Below are 22017 nucleotides of genomic sequence, written 5' to 3' on the forward strand. Positions count from 1 at the left end.
ACCCACATCCTGATTCACCCGTTCCACCTGCCCATTAGACTCGGGGTGAAAACCAGAGGTCAGGCTGACTGAGACCCCCAGACGTTCCATGAACGCCTTCCAGACCCTGGATGTGAACTGGGGACCCCGGTCAGACACTATGTCCTCTGGCACCCCGTAGTGCCGGAAGACGTGTGTAAACAAGGCCTCCGCAGTCTGCAGGGCCGTGAGGAGACCGGGCAGAGGAAAGAGGCGGCAGGCTTTCTTCATACCCGGGATGTAAGATAGGGTGAAATCAAACCGGGTGAAGAAAAGGGCCCACCTGGCCTGGCGAGGGTTCAGCCTCCTCGCTTCCCGGATGTACTCCAGGTTATGGTGGTCCGTTCAGATGAGGAAGGTGTTTCGCCCCCTCGAGCCAGTGCCTCCACTCGGTAAGGGCTCAGACAACAGACAACAGCTCCCGATCACCAACGTCATAGTTCTGCTCCGCCGGGCTGAGCTTCTTGGAGAAGAATGCACAGGGACGGAGCTTGGGTGGTGTTCCCAAGCGTTGAGATAGGACAGCGCCTATCCCTACCTCGGACGCATCCACCTCCACTACGAACGGTAGTGATGGATCGGGATGGGCCAGTACCGTGGTTGAGGTGAACAGGACCCTCAGGTTACTGAAGGCCCTGTCAGCCTCAGCAGACCAGCGGAGCCGGGATGGCCCACCCTTTAACAGTGATGTGATGGGAGCTGCGACCTTGCCAAAGCCCCGGATAAACCTCCGATAGTAGTTGCAAAGCCAATAAAGCGCTGCAACTCCTTAACCGTGGTTGGAGTAGACCAATTACGCACGGCTGAAACAGAGGCTTCTGTCTCTCTGTCTGTGCCCCGCTAGGCCCTTACCCTCTGCAATCTCCCTCCATCTCCACAAATGAGGTGGTAATGCGGTGTCAGAGGAAGGAGACTGACTGTTGGAAAAAACAGACACTTTTCTGCCTTGGTGTTACGTTCCCCAGTTTCTGTGTTGTGGTTTGTGTATTTTCATGTATGTATTTCAGGAAATGGGTTCCTGAAATTGTGGTGCGTTGAGATAGGACAGCGCCTATCCCTACCTCGGACGCATCCACCTCCACTACGAATCAATCAACAAGCAGCTGATTGATTGGATGAACATTGATGATTGGAGAGCTGACCCCGCGCCCTCGTCAGGACGCCCTCGTCAGGACGCATCTGTCTCCTTACCAACTCCTTCTGAAGCTATATAAGCCTCTGTTGCTCAGAAGGGGGGGGGGGGGACCAGAATGGCTGAGAGTTATAGCATGTTGGTTGTTGCTAAAACATTTGGTATGTACTGTGTAGTTGTTGCTGTGAGAACCAATTGTAATGTTTTGTGTTAGTTTGTTGCTCAGAGAGTTTCTTTAATGTCCTTAGTTAGTTTTTTTTTCTCAGGTTTTGTTGTGAACCAGTTTGTGCTATTTTTGTTTCATTTGTTCCCAAGGGGGGAAGGGGAAGGCACCTAGGGAGTGCTTAGGCAAGAGGCCCGCGGGCATACATTGCCCGTAGAAGTTGACTGTCTATGCACACTAGGAAAGACCTGGGCGGACCATCCCTTGTATTTTGGTTAGTGCACCAGGTGGTGCTAGTTAAGTAAGTAGTGGGTAGGCAGGTAAGGTAGGAGAGGGGGCTTTGATATTTACTTTCTTTGCTTTGGTTCCGTCCAGCCCCTTTTCCCCAAACTTACCGTGCGAAGGAATAAATTCCCTGTTAACGGTTTTCTCTGCCTTTTGTCATCCTTACTCACACCTACAGTCCCATACCTCTTTCACAGCACGGAGAGTTGAGTTGTAGCAGGGTATTGCGTTCCCTCTTCCGAGAGGAGTGCGTAACACTTGGCATAAAGGTCATGTTCAACAGTCGGGCCAGCACTTTGCGAACCAGGGACACATGCTCGGCGCGCGTAGCGGAATACACCAGAATGTCATCAATGTAGACCACTACACCGCGACCAAGCATGTCCCAAAACACCTCGTTCACAAAGGACTGGAAGACGGATGGAGCATTCATCAAACTGTAAGGCATCCCCAGGTATTCGTAATGCCCCGTGGTTGTGTTGAATGCTGTCTTCCACTCATCCCCCTCTCGGACACGCACCAGGTTGTACGCACTCCGGAGATCTAATTTTGTGAAGAAGCACGCCCCATGCATTGACCCAATCACAGATGGAATGAGGGGTAGAGGATAACTATAACGTATAGTCCCCTTATTCAGTGCTCGGTAATCAATGCAAGGGCGCAGACCTCCGTCTTTCTTCTTCACAAAAAATGAACTTGAGGAGGCGGGCGAAGTGGAGGGACGTAGGAAATCCTGGCGCAGGGACTCGGAGACGTATGTCTCCATAGCCTCCGTTTCAGCCTGCGACAGGACTCCTGGGAGGCACAGCGTCTACCTGGAGGTTTATCGCGCAATCCCCCTCCCGATAAGGTGGTAATTTGGTCGCCTGCGTTTTGGAAAATGCGTGCGCCAAATCGAGGTATTCAGGTGGAATGCGCACGGTGGAGGTAGTGTCTGGACTTTCCACCATGGTTGCACCAACGGAAACAGCTAGACACCTACCCTGACACTCTCGTGATCACCCCGTGAGAACCCTCTGCGGCCATGAAAAGGTGGGGTTGTGTAGTGCTAACCAGGGAAGACCTAACACTACAGGGTAATCAGGAGATTCAATAATACAAAAAGTGACTTGCTGTCGATGCGTCTCGTGTGTAACCATATTGACTGGTGCTGTAACCTCCCTAACGAACCCGGACCCTAATGGTTGACTGTCAAGTGCTCTGATGGGGAGTGGAATGGATAGGGGAACCAATGAAATGCCTAGACTATTTGCAAATGACCTGTCAATAAAGTTCCCAGCTGCGCCTGAATCGGCCAGCGCCTTACACTGGGGAACTACAATGTAATCAGGAAAGTGGATGTGTAGGTTACAGTGTGCAGCAGAGGGCTCTGAACGAGTGTGGGTGTTCGATACCTGGGGTGACGCGAGAGTGCCCTGCCTGCCGCCTCCAGACCCAAAAGAATGCAGACAACAGCGTGCAGCAGAATGTCCTCCCGTGCCACAAGATTGACACTGGCGCTGTCGTCCTCCGCTCTCCCGGAACGCCGCTTCACCCAGCTCCATCATCTCATGATCCGGGTTGGGGGGGGATAGAATGGGCAGGCCCCTTCCAGGACGTCCTCTAGAATCCAGCAGATTGTCCAACTGGATGGCCATGTCCACCAGTTGATCGACGGACAACGTGGTGTCCCATCAGGCTAGCTCCCTTTTGGACATCCTCTCGTAGCTGGCACCTGAAGTGGTCGATGAGGGCCCGCTCGTTCCACCCGGACCCAGCCGCTAGAGTCCGAAACTCCAGGGCGAAGTCCTGCGCGGTCCTCGTCCCCTGTCTCAGGTGGACCAGCCGCTCGCCCGCCCTCTACCTTCGTAGTTCTCCAACACGGCTCCTTCTTCACTCCAAACCGCGTTGGCCCACTCCAGGGCTTTTCCCCGAGAGACAGGAGACGAGGGTGGACACCTTCTACCGCTCCGATGGAGCCGGGCTGATGGTTGTAAAGTAGAGGTCCAGCTGCAGGAGGAATCCCTGGCAGCGGGCAGCTGTCCTGTCATACTCCCTTGGTCGCTCAACTGGTCTTGGAGGATTGGGTCCTCTCCTCTCCAGGCATTGGACGACCTGGAGAACCCGATCCATCGCTTCTCCCAAGCTGGCTAGCATATCAGAATGCTCCCGGACCCGTGCCACGACTCCAGGCAGGTGCTCCTCTCCTGCTGACTCCGGGTGTGTGATTCTGTGATGAGGTGATGTTGAAGGAGTCAGGCGCAGGAGGGTAAATCACAGAATAACAGGCTTTATTCCGTTTCCACGCAGGAACGCGTCAAAACACTCCAGTGCGCAAAACAGGCACACTGGAAAATACAAGGCACACAGGAAAATATCCCGCCGATAAAAAATACAAGGAGCTCCACCGAGCTTCACACCTCTCCACAATAAACAATCACACACAAAGACAAGGGGGCAGAGGGAACACTTATACAGGTACTGATGAGAGGATATGAACCAGGTGTGTGTAATAAACAAGACAAAACAAATGGAATGGAATGATGAGATGAGGAGCGGCAGTGGCTAGAAGGCCGGTGACGACGACCGCCGAAGCCTGCCCGAACAAGGAGAAGAGGCAGCTTCTGAGGAAGTCGTATACTCAGTGTATTTCATGATGTGTAGCCTAACGTGCGCAATGATGTGCCAAATCTTGATTTAGCGCATTATTATAGGGTAAGCATTAGAATAAGCCACCTCAATATTTGCAGCCATTTACATTTACATTTTAGTCATTTAGCAGACGCTCTTATCCAGAGCGACTTACAGTTAGTGAGTGCGTACATTATTATTATTATATATTTTTTTCATACTGGCCCCCCGTGGGAAACAAACCCACAACCCTGGCGTTGCAAACGCCATGCTCTACCAACTGAGCTACATCCCTGCCGGCCATTCCCTCCCCTACCCTGGACGAATTGTGCACCGCCCCATGGGTCTCCCGGTCACGGCCGGCTACAACAGAGCCTGGATTCGAACCAGGATCTCTAGTGGCACAGCTAGCACTGCGATGCAGTGCCTTAGACCACTGTGCCACTCGGGAGGGCCAAGTGATATCTTTCTTGGAGCTGATCCATCATCAGTACTGTGGAATAATGATAATGTTAAGGTAAGATTTGAATGGAGAAAGCTTTCTTTCGATCATATCAGTATCAACACATGCCTCAATGACGCACTTAGCAAACGTTCTCTCTGCGTGGGGTTTTGGGAAACGCATGTTACATCTTCGGACGTTGTAGGAAAGATGCATCGTTAAAACACTCCTAAGCCTAAATTCAATCGCTATCGGGACATTTCTCCCCCCCCCCTCTCTGAAATGGATAAACAAAAGTGAAATAAACAATAAAAAATGTACAGTAAATATTACACTCACAGAAGTTCCAAAATAATAGAGACATTTAAAATGTCATATTATGTCTATATACAGTGTTGTAACAATGTGCAAGTAGTTAAAGTACAAAAGGGAAAATAAATGAACATAAATATGGGTTGTATTTCACAATGGTGTTTGTTCTTCACTGGTTGCCCTTTTCTTGTGTCAACAGGTCACAAATCTCTCTCTCTATCCCCCTCCCTCTCTCTCTGTGGTTTCAGCATGACTGTTTGTTGATAATGCAGATAAGCTGTCAGGCTCCTCAAAAACAAGCCTGGGGATTCAGGGATAGGATAGGATAGTCAGTGGTGGAAAAAGTACTACATTTCTTTAGGAATGTAGTGGAGTAAGTTGTCAAAAATATCAATGGTAAAGTAAAATACAGATACCCCCAAAAGTACTTAAGTATTACTTTAAAATATTTTTACTTAGTTACTTTACACAACTGAGGATAGGTGGCCATCTGTTCTGTCTGTGAGGGAGTCTGTGTGGTGTGTGGGAGGGATATTTTATATGTGTGTACCTGTGTGAGGGATAACTTTGTGATTGTATTTCCTATATAATATTAATACATTTGTTTTTGAATGCTCTTTTTGTGTGTTTAAAAAAAAAACTGTAATTGTGTATCTATTGCACATTTTCTTTACCTTTCATCTTTTTCTGTCTCTCTGTCTGTGCCCCGCTAGGCCCTTACCCTCTGGCAGTAGCACCCCCTGGTGGTTGGAGGGGGATGGAGCGCAGCGGTGGGGAGAGCCCCCGCATGCAGGACAGTCCTGAGCGGGAGCAGTGGGGGGGCAGCCCGGACCTCAGCGGACCCCCGCCAGGGAAAATGGGGCGTCTGGAGCTCAATGGGAGCCCCACTGGGCCACGCCTCCTACGTCACAATGGCAACCCACACGGACCCCTGGGAGGTATGGCACCCCGAAACACACCCACAGATAGATACTACCTTCCATCCAATGCTTACACCAATCCAATGCCTTCAAATCCATAATGGGGTGGGTGCAAGTGTGGAGAATCAGGATGTAGCCACACTCACAGTAGAGGCCTTCACAGGTCCAAAAAGTTGGACCCGTTCCGAAATGGACCTGGGGATTTTCCATCCAAACCCGATATGCATAAATTAATTTGTGCAAATACAGAACCGTTCTGAACTGACCCGAGTACAACTAGACCCGTTCCGTATAGACCTGGTTGGATCCAGACCCAATCCAATCTGAGTTAAGGAAGCAGCAGAAAAGTTAATTGTTTAAGATAATTTATTAACCGGAGCTGATAAATCGCAAGGGAGAGGAGGTAGAGAGAGGTGACGCTGTATGTAGGCTACTGTGAGTGTGAGCGAGTAACACGGGAACAGGGACGATGGAGAGAGAGACGAGAGACCGCAACCAACCAAGCCAACTCGCGCTATAGTAGAATAATAACTGCCATACCTAGGTTATTTATCATCCAATATGATTACGTAGTAACTGTCTTGACTGCATCAAACCGGGAGAAGCTAGTTAAGCTAGCTAGCTAGCTAGGCTAATTGAGGCTGCATGCGCTAACACAGTTACAAACAACAACAACTCAGAATATTAAGTAGCAACCTAACTGTTGGCTCTTGGACATTGTAGCCTATCCTTCTCCTTTAACCTCTACGGGATCAATGTCCCGTATACGGGATGGTTGAGCTAACGTGCGCTAATGTGATTAGCATGACTGTTGTAAGTAACAGCAAACTTTCCAGGACATAGACATGTCTTATATGGGCAGAAAGCTTAAATTCTTGTTAATCGAACTGCACTGTCCAATTTACAGTAGCTATTACAGTGAAAAAATACCATGCTATTGTTTGAGGAGAGTGCACAACAACAACAAAATTATCACGGCAACTGGTTTGATACATTCACCTCTGAAGGTAAATAATGTACTTACATTCAGTAATCTTGTTCTGATTTGTCATCCTGAGGGTCCCAGAGATAAAATGTAGCATAGTTTTGTTTGATAAAATCAATTTTTAAATTCTAATGTAGGAACTGGGTTTTACAGTTTGAACCCTTGCTGTCTCTGGCTCCACACCCACCCCACCCGGCCATCTATGTCACGATCGTTGAGAGACGGGTCAGACCAAGGTGTAGCGTGGTATGCGAACATGTTTATTAAACTAGATAAACTCTGACAAAACAACAAAAGGCAACGAAATGTGACGTCGGCAGGCTATACACAAAATAAGCCAAACACACCGAAACACAAACAAGATCCCACAACCCAGGCAGGAAAACTGGCTGCCTAAGTATGATCCCCAATCAGAGACAACGAGCGAAAGCTGCCTCTGATTGGGAATCATACCCGGCCAAACATAGAAGTATAACCCCTAGACTCTAACCATAGATATACAACATAGAACTAAACATGCACACCCTGACCAAACTAACTAGAGTTCTAGAGGTCAGGGCGTGACAATCTAGATGTGTGAAAGTTAATGTACAGTGGGGGGAACAAGTATTTGATACACTGCCGATTTTGCAGGTTTTCCTACTTACAAAGCATGTAGAGGTCTGTAATTTTTTTCATAGGTACACTTCAACTGTGAGAGACGGAATCTAAAACAAAAATCCAGAAAATCACATTGTATGATTTTTAAGTAATTCATTTGCATTTTATTGCATGACATACAGTGGGGAAAAAAGTATTTAGTCAGCCACCAATTGTGCAAGTTCTCCCACTTAAAAAGATGAGAGAGGCCTGTAATTTTCATCATAGGTACACGTCAACTATCACGGACAAAATGAGAAAAAAAAATCCAGAAAATCACATTGTAGGATTTTTTATGAATTTATTTGCAAATTATGGTGGAAAATAAGTATTTGGTCAATAACAAAAGTTTCTCAATACTTTGTTATATACCCTTTGTTGGCAATGACACAGGTCAAACGTTTTCTGTAAGTCTTCACAAGGTTTCCACACACTGTTGCTGGTGTTTTGGCCCATTCCTCCATGCAGATCTCCTCTAGAGCAGTGATGTTTTGGGGCTGTCGCTGGGCAACACAGACTTTCAACTCCCTCCAAAGATTTTCTATGGGGTTGAGATCTGGAGACTGGCTAGGCCACTCCAGGACCTTGAAATGCTTCTTACGAAGCCACTCCTTCGTTGCCCGGGCGGTGTGTTTGGGATCATTGTCATGCTGAAAGACCCAGGCACGTTCCATCTTCAATGCCCTTGCTGATGGAAGGAGGTTTTCACTCAAAATCTCACGATACATGGCCCCATTCATTCTTTCCTTTACACGGATCAGTCGTCCTGGTCCCTTTGCAGAAAAACAGCCCCCAAAGCATGATGTTTCCACCCCCATGCTTCACAGTAGGTATGGTGTTCTTTGGATGCAACTCAGCATTCTTTGTCCTCCAAACACGACGAGTTGAGTTTTTACCAAAAAAGTTATATTTTGGTTTCATCTGACCATATGACATTCTCCCAATCCTCTTCTGGATCATCCAAATGCACTCTAGCAAACTTCAGACGGGCCTGGACATGTACTGGCTTAAGCAGGGGGACACGTCTTGCACTGCAGGATTTGAGTCCCTGGCGGCGTAGTGTGTTACTGATGGTAGGCTTTGTTACTTTGGTCCCAGCTCTCTGCAGGTCATTCACTAGGTCCCCCCGTGTGGTTCTGGGATTTTTGCTCACCGTTCTTGTGATCATTTTGACCCCACGGGGTGAGATCTTGCGTGGAGCCCCAGATCGAGGGAGATTATCAGTGGTCTTGTATGTCTTCCATTTCCTAATAATTGCTCCCACAGTTGATTTCTTCAAACCAAGCTGCTTACCTATTGCAGATTCAGTCTTCCCAGCCTGGTGCAGGTCTACAATTTTGTTTCTGGTGTCCTTTGACAGCTCTTTGGTCTTGGCCATAGTGGAGTTTGGAGTGTGACTGTTTGAGGTTGTGGATAGGTGTCTTTTATACTGATAACAAGTTCAAACAGGTGCCATTAATACAGGAAACGAGTGGAGGACAGAGGAGCCTCTTAAAGAAGAAGTTACAGATCTGTGAGAGCCAGAAATCTTGCTTGTTTGTAGGTGACCAAATACTTATTTTCCACCATAATTTGCAAATAAATACATAAAAAATCCTACAATGTGATTTTCTGGATTTTTTTTCCTCATTTTGTCTGTCATAGTTGACGTGTACCTATGATGAAAATTACAGGCCTCTCTCATCTTTTTAAGTGGGAGAACTTGCACAATTGGTGGCTGACTAAATACTTTTTTCCCCCACTGTAAGTATTTGATCACCTACCAACCAGTCAGAATTCCGGCTCTCACAGACCTGTTAGTTTTTCTTTAAGAAGCCCTCCTGTTCTCCACTCATTACCTGGGGTAACTGCACCTGTTTGAACTCGTTACCTGTATAAAAGACACCTGTCCACACACTCAATCAAACAGACTCCAACCTCTCCACAATGGCCAAGACCAGAGAGCTGTGTAAGGTCATCAGGGATAAAATTGAAGACCTGCACAAGGCTGGGATGGGCTACAGGACAATAGGCAAGCAGCTTGGTGAGAAGGCAACAACTGTTGGCGCAATTATTAGAAAATGGAAGAAGTTCAAGATGACGGTCAATCACCCTCGGTCTGGGGCTCCATGCAAGATCTCACCTCGTGGGGCAACAATGATCATGAGGAAGGTGAGGGATCAGCCCAGAACTACATGGCAGGACCTGGTCAATGACCTGAAGAGAGCTGGGACCACAGTCTCAAAGAAAACCATTAGTAACACACTACGCCATCATGGATTAAAATCCTGCAGCGCACGCAAGGTCCCCCTGCTCAAGCCAGCGCATGGCCATGTATCGCGAGATCTTGGCCAACAACCTCCTTCCCTCAGTAAGAGCATTGAAGATGGGTCATGGCTGGGTCTTCCAGCATGACAACGACCCGAAACAGACAGCCAGGGCAACTAAGGAGTGGCTCCGTAAGAAGCATCTCAAGATCCTGGAGTGGCCTAGCCAGTCTCCAGACCTGAACCCAATAGAACATCTTTGGAGCTGAAAGTCTGTATTGCCCAGCGACAGCCCCAAAACCTGAAGGATCTGGAGAAGGTCTGTATGGAGGAGTGGGACAAAAGCCCTGCTGCAGTGTGTGCAAACCTGGTCAAGACATTTTACATTTACATTTTAGTCATTTAGCAGACGCTCTTATCCAGAGCGACTTACAGTTAGTGAATACATATTTTTTTATACTGGCCCCCCGTGGGAATTGAACCCACAACCCTGGCGTTGCAAACGCCATGCTCTATCAACTGAGCTACATCCCTGCCGGCCATTCCCTCCCCTACCCTGGACGACGCTGGGCCAATTGTGCGCCGCCCATGAGTCTCCCGGTCGCGGCCGGCTGCGACAGAGCCTGGATTCGAACCAGGATCTCTAGTGGCACAGTTAGCACTGCGATGCAGTGCCTTAGACCACTGCGCCACTCAGGAGGACCAGGAAACGTATGATCTCTGTAATTGCAAACAAAAGTTTCTGTACCAAATATTAAGTTCTGCTTTTCTGATATATCAAATACTTATGTCATGCAATAAAATGCAAATGAATTACTTAAAAATCATACAATGTGTTTTTCTGGATTTTTGTTTTAGATTCCATCTCTCACAGTTGAAGTGTACCTATGATAAAAATTACAGACCTCTACATGCTTTGTAAGTAGGAAACACTGCCGATTTTGCAGGTTATCAAATACTTGTTCTCCCCACTGTATAAGCTAATGATCCATCATGTATGTGTGTGTAAACTTACATTTTGTATTACCATATCATTTTTGTATGTTCTCTATAGTTATGTACTTGAAAATGTATCAATTGACCAATTTGGCACATTTGGGCAGACTTGATACAAAATAGTCCAGTATTGCAATGCTTCACTGGATCAATCTGAAACTTTGCACACACAGTGCTGCCATCTAGTGGCCAAAATCTAAATTGTGCCTAAACTGCAATATTATATTGTGGCCTTTCTCTTGCATTTCAAAGATGATAAAAAAAATAACATGTTTTTTTGTTTGTATTATCTTTTACCAGATCTAATGTGTTATATTCTCCCACATTAATTTCACATTTCCACAAACTTCAAAGTGTTTCCTTTAAAAATGGTATCAGGAATCTGCATATCCTTGCTTCAGGTCCTGAGCTACAGGCAGTTAGATTTGGGTATGTCATTTTAGGTGAAAAATGAAAAAAAGGGTCCGATCCTTAAGAGGTTAACTTTTAATTCTATCATTTTAATTCCATCCTCCATTGATTAGATATCTCCTAACTTTTGCCACACAAGGAGCGAGGCTCTATGACTGTAGCCTATTGATGCTTTGATGACCTATGATTGGCCAACAACAAGCTACACGCGCCACTCTCATGAAAAGCAAAGAGCAACAGCATAAATTATACCATTTCTCTCTCTCTACTGCAGCAGTCACGTTCGGATCTATATGGGTCCTTCCGGACAAGTCAGTTCAAATTACACACACCCGAGACCCGTGACAATCATATCAGATCCGACCCAGAACCGTGACATTATTTAGAATTCTGGATTCGGACCGGGTCTCAGGTCCCGGACCTGGTCTCGGGTATTCTCTAACTCACAGCCCTGACAGTTATAATGTCTCTTTCTTTGTCTTAGCCTTATTCTCTCTCTCTCTGGCCCTGACCATCTGGTAACTAGGGCCGGGACTGGAGTTCTGGCCCTAATCGTACTGCACATTGCTATGCACTCTAGAGTTCATGAAGCCCATTGTAGTATTTTATAGGACTGTGTAATAGGATCAATTCAGTCCTATACTGGGCCATGCTGTGTAGATCTAGGCCACTCCGTAGGAGTGGGAAACTATATAATACTGAGGTTACTGAATAAAGTAGCGATACATAAAGCTGATTTACAGTGAGGGAAAAAAGTATTTGATCCCCTGCTGATTTTGTACGTTTGCCCACTGACAAAGACATGATCAGTCTATAATTTTAATGGTAGGTTTATTTGAACAGTGAGTGACAGAATAACAACAACAAAATCCAGAAAAATGCATGTCAAAAAGGTTATAAATTGATTTGCATTTTAATGAGGGAAATAAGTATTTGACCCCTCTGCAAAACATGACTTAGTACTTGGTGGCAAAACCCTTGTTGGCAATCACAGAGGTCAGACGTTTCTTGTAGTTGGCCACCAGGTTTGCACACATCTCAGGAGGGATTTTGTCCCACTCCTCTTTGCAGATCTTCTCAAAGTCATTAAGGTTTCGAGGCTGACGTTTGGCAACTCGAACCTTCAGCTCCCTCCACAGATTTTCTATGGGATTAAGGTCTGGAGACTGGCTAGGCCACTCCAGGACCTTAATGTGCTTCTTCTTGAGCCTCTCCTTTGTTGCCTTGGCCGTGTGTTTTGGGTCATTGTCATGCTGGAATACCCATCCACGACCCATTTTCAATGCCCTGGCTGAGGGAAGGAGATTCTCACCCAAGATTTGACGGTACATGGCCCCGTCCATCGTCCCTTTGATGCGGTGAAGTTGTCCTGTCCCCTTAGCAGAAAAACACCCCAAAGCATAATGTTTCCACCTCCATGTTTGACGGTGGGGATGGTGTTCTTGGGGTCATAGGCAGCATTCCTCCTCCTCCAAACACGGCGAGTTGAGATGATGCCAAAGAGCTCGATTTTGGTCTCATCTGACCACTTTCACCCAGTTCTCCTCTGAATCATTCAGATGTTCATTGGCAAACTTCAGATGGGCATGTATATGTGCTTTCTTGAGCAGGGGGACCTTGATGGCGCTGCAGGATTTCAGTCCTTCACGGCGTAGTGTGTTACCAATTGTTTTCTTGGTGACTATGGTCCCAGCTGCCTTGAGATGATTGACAAGATCCTCCCGTGTAGTTCAGGGCTGATTCCTCACCGTTCTCATGATCATTGCAACTCCACGAGGTGAGATCTTGCATGGAGCCCCAGGCCGAGGGAGATTGACAGTTATTTTGTGTTTCTTCCATTTGCGAATAATCGCACCAACTGTTGTCACCTTCTCACCAAGCTGCTTGGCGATGGTATTGTAGCCCATTCCAGCCTTGTGTAGGTCTACAATCTTGTCCCTGACATCCTTGGAGAGCTCTTTGGTCGTGGCCATGGTGGAGAGTTTGGAATCTGATTGATTGATTGCTTCTGTGGACAGGGATCTTTTATACAGGTAACAAACTGAGATTAGGAGCACTCCCTTTAAGAGTGTGCTCCTAATCTCAGCTCGTTACCTGTATAAAAGACACCTGGGAGCCAGAAATCTTTCTGATTGAGAGGGGGTCAAATACTTATTTCCCTCATTAAAATGCAAATCAATTTATAACATTTTTGACATGCGTTTTTCTGGATTTTTTTGTTGTTATTCTGTCTCTCACTGTTCAAATAAACCTACCATTAAAATTATAGACTGATCATGTCTTTGTCAGTGGGCAAACGTACAAAATCAGCAGGGGATCAAATACTTTTTTCCCTCACTGTAGGTGGAGAGGGTAGAGGGGATAGTGGGAGAGGGGATAGGTACTTCTCTTCTCTTCCTGTGCCCTGGCAGCAGCTGGAGTGGATGGTTAGTCTTCATGAGGGGTTGTCTTTGAAGAGAGGAAACTCAATGTGTCTCCTCCAAACCACAACCCAGCCATGAGGACTGGGCCACACACACACACACACACACACACACACACACACACACACACACACACACACACACACACACACACACACACACACACACACACACACACGCACGCACGCGCGCGCACACACACCAGCCATATACACATTACATTCTATGGAACACATTCAGATACATACTATTAAACATAATCATACAAACACACTGTAGGCCTATATATGAATGCTCACATATACAGTATACTCACATTCAGATATATTTAGGACATTCATAGCTCCTTACATTCATATATCACACACACACACATGCATATATTTAACACATATATTACACATGTCCATTCCCACACATTCCCACTACTAACAAGATCTGGAGGAAAAGGAGAAGAGGGTGATAGATACTGAGAGTAACTGAGTTACAGCAAGAGGGAACTACGAGAGAGTAACTGAGTTACAGCAAGAGGGAACTACGAGAGAGTGGGGGAAAGAGAAAGGTGTTGGCAAGGGAAAAGTGACGAAGTAGGGGATGGGAAGAGAGAGAGCGAGAGACAGAGAAAGAGAGGGAGGGAGGGAGAGAGGGAGAGAGGGAGAGAGGGAGAGAGGGAGAGAGGGAGAGAGAGAGGAGAGCTGGTTGGAGCTGCTCTGTGTTGACAGTTATATTGGCCTGTTGGGGGAAATTCACTTACTTGAATTGGCTCACAGAGCTCCAGTGTGTAATTCACTCCATAAGAGCCCAACGAACTGGGAGCCGGTATGATTAATGGAGAGGAAATAGAAATATAGCAATTGACTGATTAAAACAAGAGAGAGGGAGAGAGCTCTAATGGTGCTGCTGTGTGTGTGTGTGTATGTATTTAGTATATGTGTGTGGGGGGGCATATGGCTGTGTGTGTGTTCTGAGTGTGTGTGTGTGTGTGTGTGTTTGTGTGTGGTATAGCTCTGGTCTTATTGTTAGTGCAGGGAGTTTGCCTGATGCCCAGACCCTCATTTCTCGTGAGAGCCTTAATTAATTAGTCGACAGGTGGCCTACAACCAAAAGCCTTTTAGTAAAAAGAGGAATATTGGTGAAGGAGGAATTATGTTGTTGCTGTGAGCCAAAAGGATAGTGGAGCCATAGAGAAGAAACACAAATTCCCATATTAAAATATTGAGTTTAAATGTTGACTATTGTGTTAACCAGCTACTAGTACTAGTGTTTACAAGTTATCATTCTATAGTGCATAGCGACAAAACTGTCCATAGAAAACCACAGCAGTTGGAACAATATTGAATATGGGGAGTGAAAGAACCCTAGTTGTCAAGTGATGTAGTTAAGAAAAACCCTGGGCCCCTACTCACGCCACAGTTTGTGTGACTCTCCAACGTTGGTGACCTGTGGCCAGGTAACTGTGCCAGGTCTGATTCGACAGAGTGCCCTGGGCAGTTAAGGAAAGTGTGTGGGCATCGTTTAGGCCGTTGTGACTTTGGGAACGGTTACCACGACTCCAGCTTTATCTATGAAATGAACGGTTAAGTTATAAAGAATCTACATGTACAGTCAAATGAAGAGATGGAGACATGTACAGTCAAATGAAGAGATGGAGACATGTACAGTCAAATGAAGAGATGGAGACATGTACAGTCAAATGAAGAGATGGAGACATGTACAGTCAAATGAAGAGATGGAGACATGTACAGTCAAATGAATAGATGGAGACATGTACACTCAAATGAAGAGATGGAGACATGTACAGTCAAATGAAGAGATGGAGACATGTACAGTCAAATGAAGAGATGGAGACATGTACAGTCAAATGAAGAGATGAAGACATGTACAGTCAAATGAAGAGATGGAGACATGTACAGTCAAATGAAGAGATGGAGATGCTAAATTGCGATTAATCAGCACCAGCCAGGCCGTTTGAATTTGCATATCATGTCTACTGAAATCAGTGTAATAATAAAATACGGAAGAACTGATAATGAACACAATAGCTTCTATTACCGTTGGGTCCAAAATGCACCAACTGTACTTGTATGACGTTAAATGAATGTAAATAACTTAGATAGATATGGAATAGATAGTTATGGAATAGATCATTCACCTTTTCTGTTATTTGGAATCCTATCAGTATACACAACAGGTGAATAAACAGCCATCCAAATCAGCAGCATTCTATGTAATTAGACCTAATATTGTACTCGCTTAGCCTAAGTAGTCTTTTTGCCTTACGTTCCTCTCTCTCTCTCTCTCTCTCTCTCTCTCTCTCTCTCTCTCTCGCTCTCGCTCTCTCTCTCTCTCTCTCTCTCTACCTCTCTCTCTCTACCTCAGGTCTGATGATCCCAGTATTCTGTGTGGTGGAGCAGGCAGGGCTGGAGGGGGGGATGCAGCGTGAGGAGGTGGAGAGGAGCAAGGGACACAGAGAGGAGCATGCTGAGTTTGTCCTGGTCAGGAAAGACATCCTCTTCAACCAGCTGGTGGAGACGGCCCTGGTGGCCCTGGGGTACTCCCACAACTCTGCTGCTCAGGCCCAGGGTGAGTACTGTAGCCTTCACAAAACATCAGCCATAACCCCAAACGCTTGACCTGAGCACTTCTCAACAAAGCACCAGCCAAAATAATATATGACATTTAGCAGACATACAGTAATACGCATAGGCATTTTATGTATGGTTGGTCCCGGGAATTGAACCCATTATCCTGGCATTGCAAGCACCATGCTCTACCAACTGAGCTACAGAGGACACAACAAAGCCTTTACCTGGTACTGAGTTGGAGATTGTGCTAAAACACTGTACAAAGTGTTAGAAAGGAGTCAGAGGACAGCAAAGCACTAATTCACTGGGAGGGATGCTAGCCTGTGAGGGATGCTAGCCTGTGAGGGATACTAGCCTGGGAGAGATGCTAGCCTGTGAGGGAAGCTAGCCTGTGAGGGATGCTAGCCTGTGAGGGATGCTAGCCAGGAGGGATGCTAGCCAGGAGAGATGCTAGCCAGACTAAACACTCTGTATGATGTTTTGAGCTCTCAGGCTAAGTAAAGAATGTTTGAAAAACACAACTAAAGAGAAACTCATTAAACACAGAACAAAGAGTTGGAAAGGAATGAGTCTAGTTCCTCCAAGAGGCCAAAATAATATGTGTGCGACTAAATTTGTGTAAGTATATGCACATGCTTTAATGTGTGGTGTGTGTATGTGTGTGTGCGCGCGCATATGTGTGTACATGTCTGTGTATGTGTGAGAATGTTTATGAAAGAGGTTTATGGGAGAAACATAATAACTGTGTAATTTATTGTTGCACACATGGTTGCCATCGTCAAGAGGACAGTGCAGTTTACTTGTGTTCACTAAAGTATGCAGAACATTCTTACTGGGGGAGTTGCTTCACATTGATATATGGTAACAATAGACACAACCAGGCAGCTGACATACAGATGTAGGAGCTTAATTTGATCACTCTTTTGTTGCTGAGAATGTACCTGCACAGGTTTCAAAAGGCTTCTAAAGTTTGTAATGTCCACTTTAAAATGTCAGACTTGATTTTCCCAAACGAAAAATGTATCAAAAATAATAATAATCTACATTATAATTTGCATTTCCTGTTGCTGCAGGATTATTTTCCTGCTGTAGCAAACTGGCTCAAATTAAGATCCTACATCTGTACATGGACTTAAACTGAAATAGTGTGTGTATCTGCTTCTTTTGATGTCTCTGTTAGTGGCTGCAATGAGACACCCTCTATTACTCTTTCCTTATGTTAAAACAGTCTGGATTCTTTGGGGCTATTAACGGAATTAGGCAATAACTGAACTGTTGCCCCTGTGTGTCAGAATTTTTTGTTGTGTGTTATATTACTGGTACTAGTATTTATTGCAGTATTTAATGCAGTATTTATTGCAGTACTATTGCGATGCATCAAGATAAGTCACTAAAATGATCACTGTCATGGCGCCAGCTTTGTTGTAACAGCCAAGCCAACCTATGTGTAATGTGGGGATGCTCTGATATCAGATATCATATAATCTAATTTATCGTTTGACCCGACAAATCTCATGTCATGTTATGTGACGTACGTGAGAGATCTCACTTCATACAGTGTGTGTGTGTGTGTGTGTGTGTGTGTGTGTGTGTGTGTGTGTGTGTGTGTGTGTGTGTGTGTGTGTGTGTGTGTGTGTGTGTGTGTGCGTGCGTGCGTGCGTGCGTGCGTGCGTGCGTGCGTGCGTGCGTGCGTGCGCGCGCGCGTGCGTGTGTGAGTGTGTGTGTGTGTGTGTGCGTGCGTGTGTGAGTGTGCGTAAAACAAACTGGCACAGCACAGGTAATCCCTATTTACTGCCTCAAGGTCAACAACTCCTATCACCATCTCTGAATGAACTCTCTTTTCTGCTTTCCGTCTCTTTCCTCACTGCCAAATCACCTAAAGCACACTGTACTGTACCCATATGCTCTTACAAGTCCCCTACATGAATCGCTGTTTGAATCGACTCCTCTTCTCTTTACTCTGTTTTCCTCTGCCATACACAGACCATACTGTACTCTGTCCCCTACGCTCTTAGTGTAGATCAAATCAAATCAAATTGTATTTGTCACATGCTTCGTAAAACAACATGTGTAGACTAACTGTGTAATGCTTACTTAACGGGCCCGTCCCAACAATGCAGAAAGAAAAATATAGAGACAATTATAACATGAGGAATAAATACACAATGAGTAACGATAACTTGGCTATATACACGGGTACCAGTACAGAGTCGATGTGCAGGGGTACGAGGTAATGGAGGTTGCCACTGTATGTACATATAGGTAGGGGAAGGGTGACTAGGCAACAGAATAGATAATAAACAGTAGCAGCAGCATATTTGGTGAGTCAAATGAGTTAGTGCAAAAAGGTTCAATGCAGATAGTCCAAGTAGCTATTTAGCAGTCTTATGGCTTGGGGGTAGACGCTGTTCAGGGTCCTGTTGGTTCCAGACTTGGTGCATCTGTAACACTTGCCATGCAGTAGCAGAGAGAACAGTCTATGGCTTGGGTGGCTAGAATCTTTGGCAATTTGTAGGGCCTTCCTCTGACACCGCCTGGTATAGAGGTCCTGGATGGCAGGGAGCTCGGCCCCAGTGATATACTGGGCATACGCACTACCCTCTGTAGTGCCTTGCGGTCCCTGCAGTTGCCATACCAAACGTTGATGCAGCCAGTCAACCTAAGGGCAAAAGATGCTCTCAGTGGTGCTGCTGTATACATTTTTGAAGATCTGAGTGCCCATGCCAAATCTTTTCAGCCTCCTGAGGGGGAAGATGCATTGTCGTTCCTTCTTCATGACAGTGTGGACCATGTTAATTCCTTAGGTCCCGATTCCGAACAGAGTTAAGTGCGTGTAAATGGAACGTTAACTTTTCTCTCTATGCCTATTCTGACCTTGAACTTGAGCATGAGAATAGCATGCTATACACCCGCTATTTGTTCGGGGTGGAGATCTAAGCAATGAAGGTGTGTCTACAGATACGCTGTATTCTGACCTTGACTTAATTCCCTCGTAATATCACCACCTTTACGCGCGAGGAAACCATGAATAAGGTCAAGTGAACCTGCCGGAAAAAGTGGGAAAAGCATCTACTTAATTTTTCCCAATAGAAATAACAGCATTCTCCATGCACTGTAATTTATAAATGAATAAGAGCTATTGATAAGAGCTATTGATAAGAGCTAGGTAAATTAGTAATCCGTTTGGAGAAGGGAACCTGTTTAAAGGTCTTACTCACATCGGCTACCGAGAGCGAGATCACACAGTCGTCCGGAACAGCTAGTGCTCTCATGCATCGTTCAGTGTTGCTTGCCTCGAAGTGAGCATAGAAGGCATTTAGTTTGTCTGGTAGGCTCGCCTTACTGGTCAGCTCGTAGCTGGGTTTCCCTTTATAATCCGGGATAGTTTGCACATCCGACGAGCGTCAGAGCTTGAGTAGTAGGATTCGATCTTAGTCGTGTATTGACGCTTTGCCAGTTTGATGGCTCATCGGAGGTCGTAGTGGGATTTCTTATAAGCATCCGGATTAGTGTCCCACTCCTTAAAAGATGTCTCCTACGCTCTTACTGTAGATGTCCCCTACGCTCTTACTGTAGATGTCCCCTATGCTCTTACTGTAGATATCCCCTATGCTCTTACTGTAGATGTCCCCTACGTTCTTACTGTAGATGTCCCCTATTCTCTTACTGTAGATGTCCCCTATTCTCTTACTGTAGATGTCCCCTATGCTCTTACTGTAGATGTCCCCTATTCTCTTACTGTAGATGTCCCCTATGCTCTTACTGTAGATGTCCCCTATGCTCTTACTGTAGATGTCCCCTATGCTCTTACTGTAGATGTCCCCTATGCTCTTACTGTAGATGTCCCCTATTCTCTTACTGTAGATGTCCCCTATGCTCTTACTGTAGATGTCCCCTATGCTCTTACTGTAGATGTCCCCTATGCTCTTACTGTAGATGTCCCCTATGCTCTTACTGTAGATGTCCCCTATGCTCTTATTGTAGATGTCCCCTATTCTCTTACTGTAGATGTCCCCTATTCTCTTACTGTAGATGTCCCCTACGCTCTTACTGTAGATGTCCCCTACGCTCTTACTGTAGATGTCCCCTATGCTCTTACTGTAGATGTCCCCTATGCTCTTACTGTAGATGTCCCCTACGCTCTTACTGTAGATGTCCCCTATGCTCTTACTGTAGATGTCCCCTATTCTCTTACTGTAGATGTCCCCTATTCTCTTACTGTAGATGTCTACTACGCCTAGTCCTCCTGGGCTGTAAATAGTACATTCAGTCTGTCAAGACTGAGGATCATAAAGACATTGCTCAGAAAGTTCTGAGTTTTTCCTTGCCAGGGAAAGCCCTAGCTAGTCCCAAGCTCTGAATAAGGCCATTAACTAACCAATGACCTTTATTTCCTGTTCAACATAAAGAAACGTCCTCTCACTGTCAACTGCGTTTATTTTCAGAAAGCTTAATATGTGTAAATATTTTTTATGAACATAACAAGATTCAACAACTGAGACATAAACTGAACAAGTTCCACAGACATGTGACTAACAGAAATGGAATAATGTGTCCCTGAACAAAGGGGGGGTCAAAATCAAAAGTAACAGTCAGTATCTGGTGTGGCCACCAGCTGCATTAAGTACTGCAGTGCATATCCTCCTCATGGACTGCACATTATTTGCCAGTTCTTGCTGTGAGATGTTACCCCACTCTTCCACCAAGGCACCTGCAAGTTCCCGGACATTTCTGGGGGGAATGGCCCTAGCCCTCACCCTCCGATCCAACAGGTCCCAGACGTGCTCAATGGTATTGAGATCCGGACTCTTCGCTGGCCATGGCAGAACACTGACATTCCTGTCTTGCAGGAAATAATGCATAGAACGAGCAGTATGGCTGGTGGCATTGTCATGCTGGAGGGTCATGTCAGGATGAGCCTGCAGGAAGGGTACCACATGACGGAGGAGGATGTCTTCCCTGTAACGCACAGCGTTGAGATTGCCTGCAATGACAACAAGCACAGTCAGATGATGCTGTGACACACCGTCCCAGACCCTGATGGACCCTCCACCTCCAAATCGATCCCTCTCCAGAGTACATGCCTTAGTGTAACACTCATTCCTTCGACAAAACCGCGACTCATCAGTGAAGAGCACTTTTTGCCAGTCCTGTCTGGTCCAGCGACGGTGGGTTTGTGCCCATAGGCGACGTTGTTGCCAGTGATGTCTGGTGAGAACCTGCCTTACAACAGGTCTACAAGCCCTCAGTCCAGCCTCTCTCAGCCTATTGCGGACAGTCTGAGCACTGATGGAGGGATTGTGCGTTCCTGGTGTAACTCGGGCAGTTGTTGTTGCCATCCTGTACCTGTCCCGCAGGTGTGATGTTCGGATGTACCAATCCTGTGCAGGTGTTGTTACACGTGGTCTGCCACTGCGAAGACGATCAGCTGTCCGTCCTGTCTCCCTGTAGCGCTGTCTTAGGTGTCTCACAGTACGGACATTGCAATTTATTGCCCTGGCCACATCTGCAGTCCTCATGCCTCCTTGCAGCATGCCTAAGGCACGTTCACGCAGATGAGCAGGGACCCTGGGCATCTTTCTTTGGTGTTTTTCAGAGTCAGTAGAAAGGGCTCTTTAGTGTCCTAAGTTTTCATAACTGTGACCTTAATTGCCTACCGTCTGTAAGCTGTTAGTGTCTTAACGACCGTTCCACAGGTGCATGTTCATTAATTGTTTATGGTTCATTGAACAAGCATGGGAAACAGTGTTTAAACCCTTTACAATGAAGATCTGTGAAGTTATTTGGAATTTCACGAATTATCTTTGAAAGACAGGGTCCTGAAAAAGGGATGTTTCTTTTTTTGCTGAG

At 46.0% G+C, this 22017-nt stretch overlaps 1 protein-coding gene across 1 annotated transcript; it reads left to right on the forward strand.

Moving 5' to 3' along the window:
• The first annotated feature begins 5681 nt into the window (after window positions 1-5681).
• Window positions 5682-18994, forward strand: LOC123486253 (DNA-binding protein SATB2-like). Its single transcript, XM_045217522.1, has 3 exons — window positions 5682-5900; window positions 15962-16165; window positions 18972-18994. The coding sequence occupies exons 1-3, from the start codon at window positions 5720-5722 to the stop codon at window positions 18992-18994; spliced, it is 408 nt and encodes a 135-aa protein (XP_045073457.1). The 5' UTR covers window positions 5682-5719.
• The last annotated feature ends 3023 nt before the right edge of the window (window positions 18995-22017 follow it).

The sequence above is a fragment of the Coregonus clupeaformis genome, unplaced genomic scaffold, assembly GCF_020615455.1.
Source record: "Coregonus clupeaformis isolate EN_2021a unplaced genomic scaffold, ASM2061545v1 scaf1093, whole genome shotgun sequence".
NCBI lineage: Eukaryota > Metazoa > Chordata > Actinopteri > Salmoniformes > Salmonidae > Coregonus > Coregonus clupeaformis.

Coding starts and splice junctions, on each gene's coding strand:
- LOC123486253 (XM_045217522.1), top strand. CDS start 5,720: ATGGAGCGCAGCGGTGGGGAGAGCCCCCGCATGCAGGACAGTCCTGAG. Junction 5,901..15,961: donor CCCACACGGACCCCTGGGAG/GTATGGCACCCC, acceptor TCTCTACCTCAG/GTCTGATGATCCCAGTATTC. Junction 16,166..18,971: donor CTCTGCTGCTCAGGCCCAGG/GTGAGTACTGTA, acceptor TTAATTCCTTAG/GTCCCGATTCCGAACAGAGT.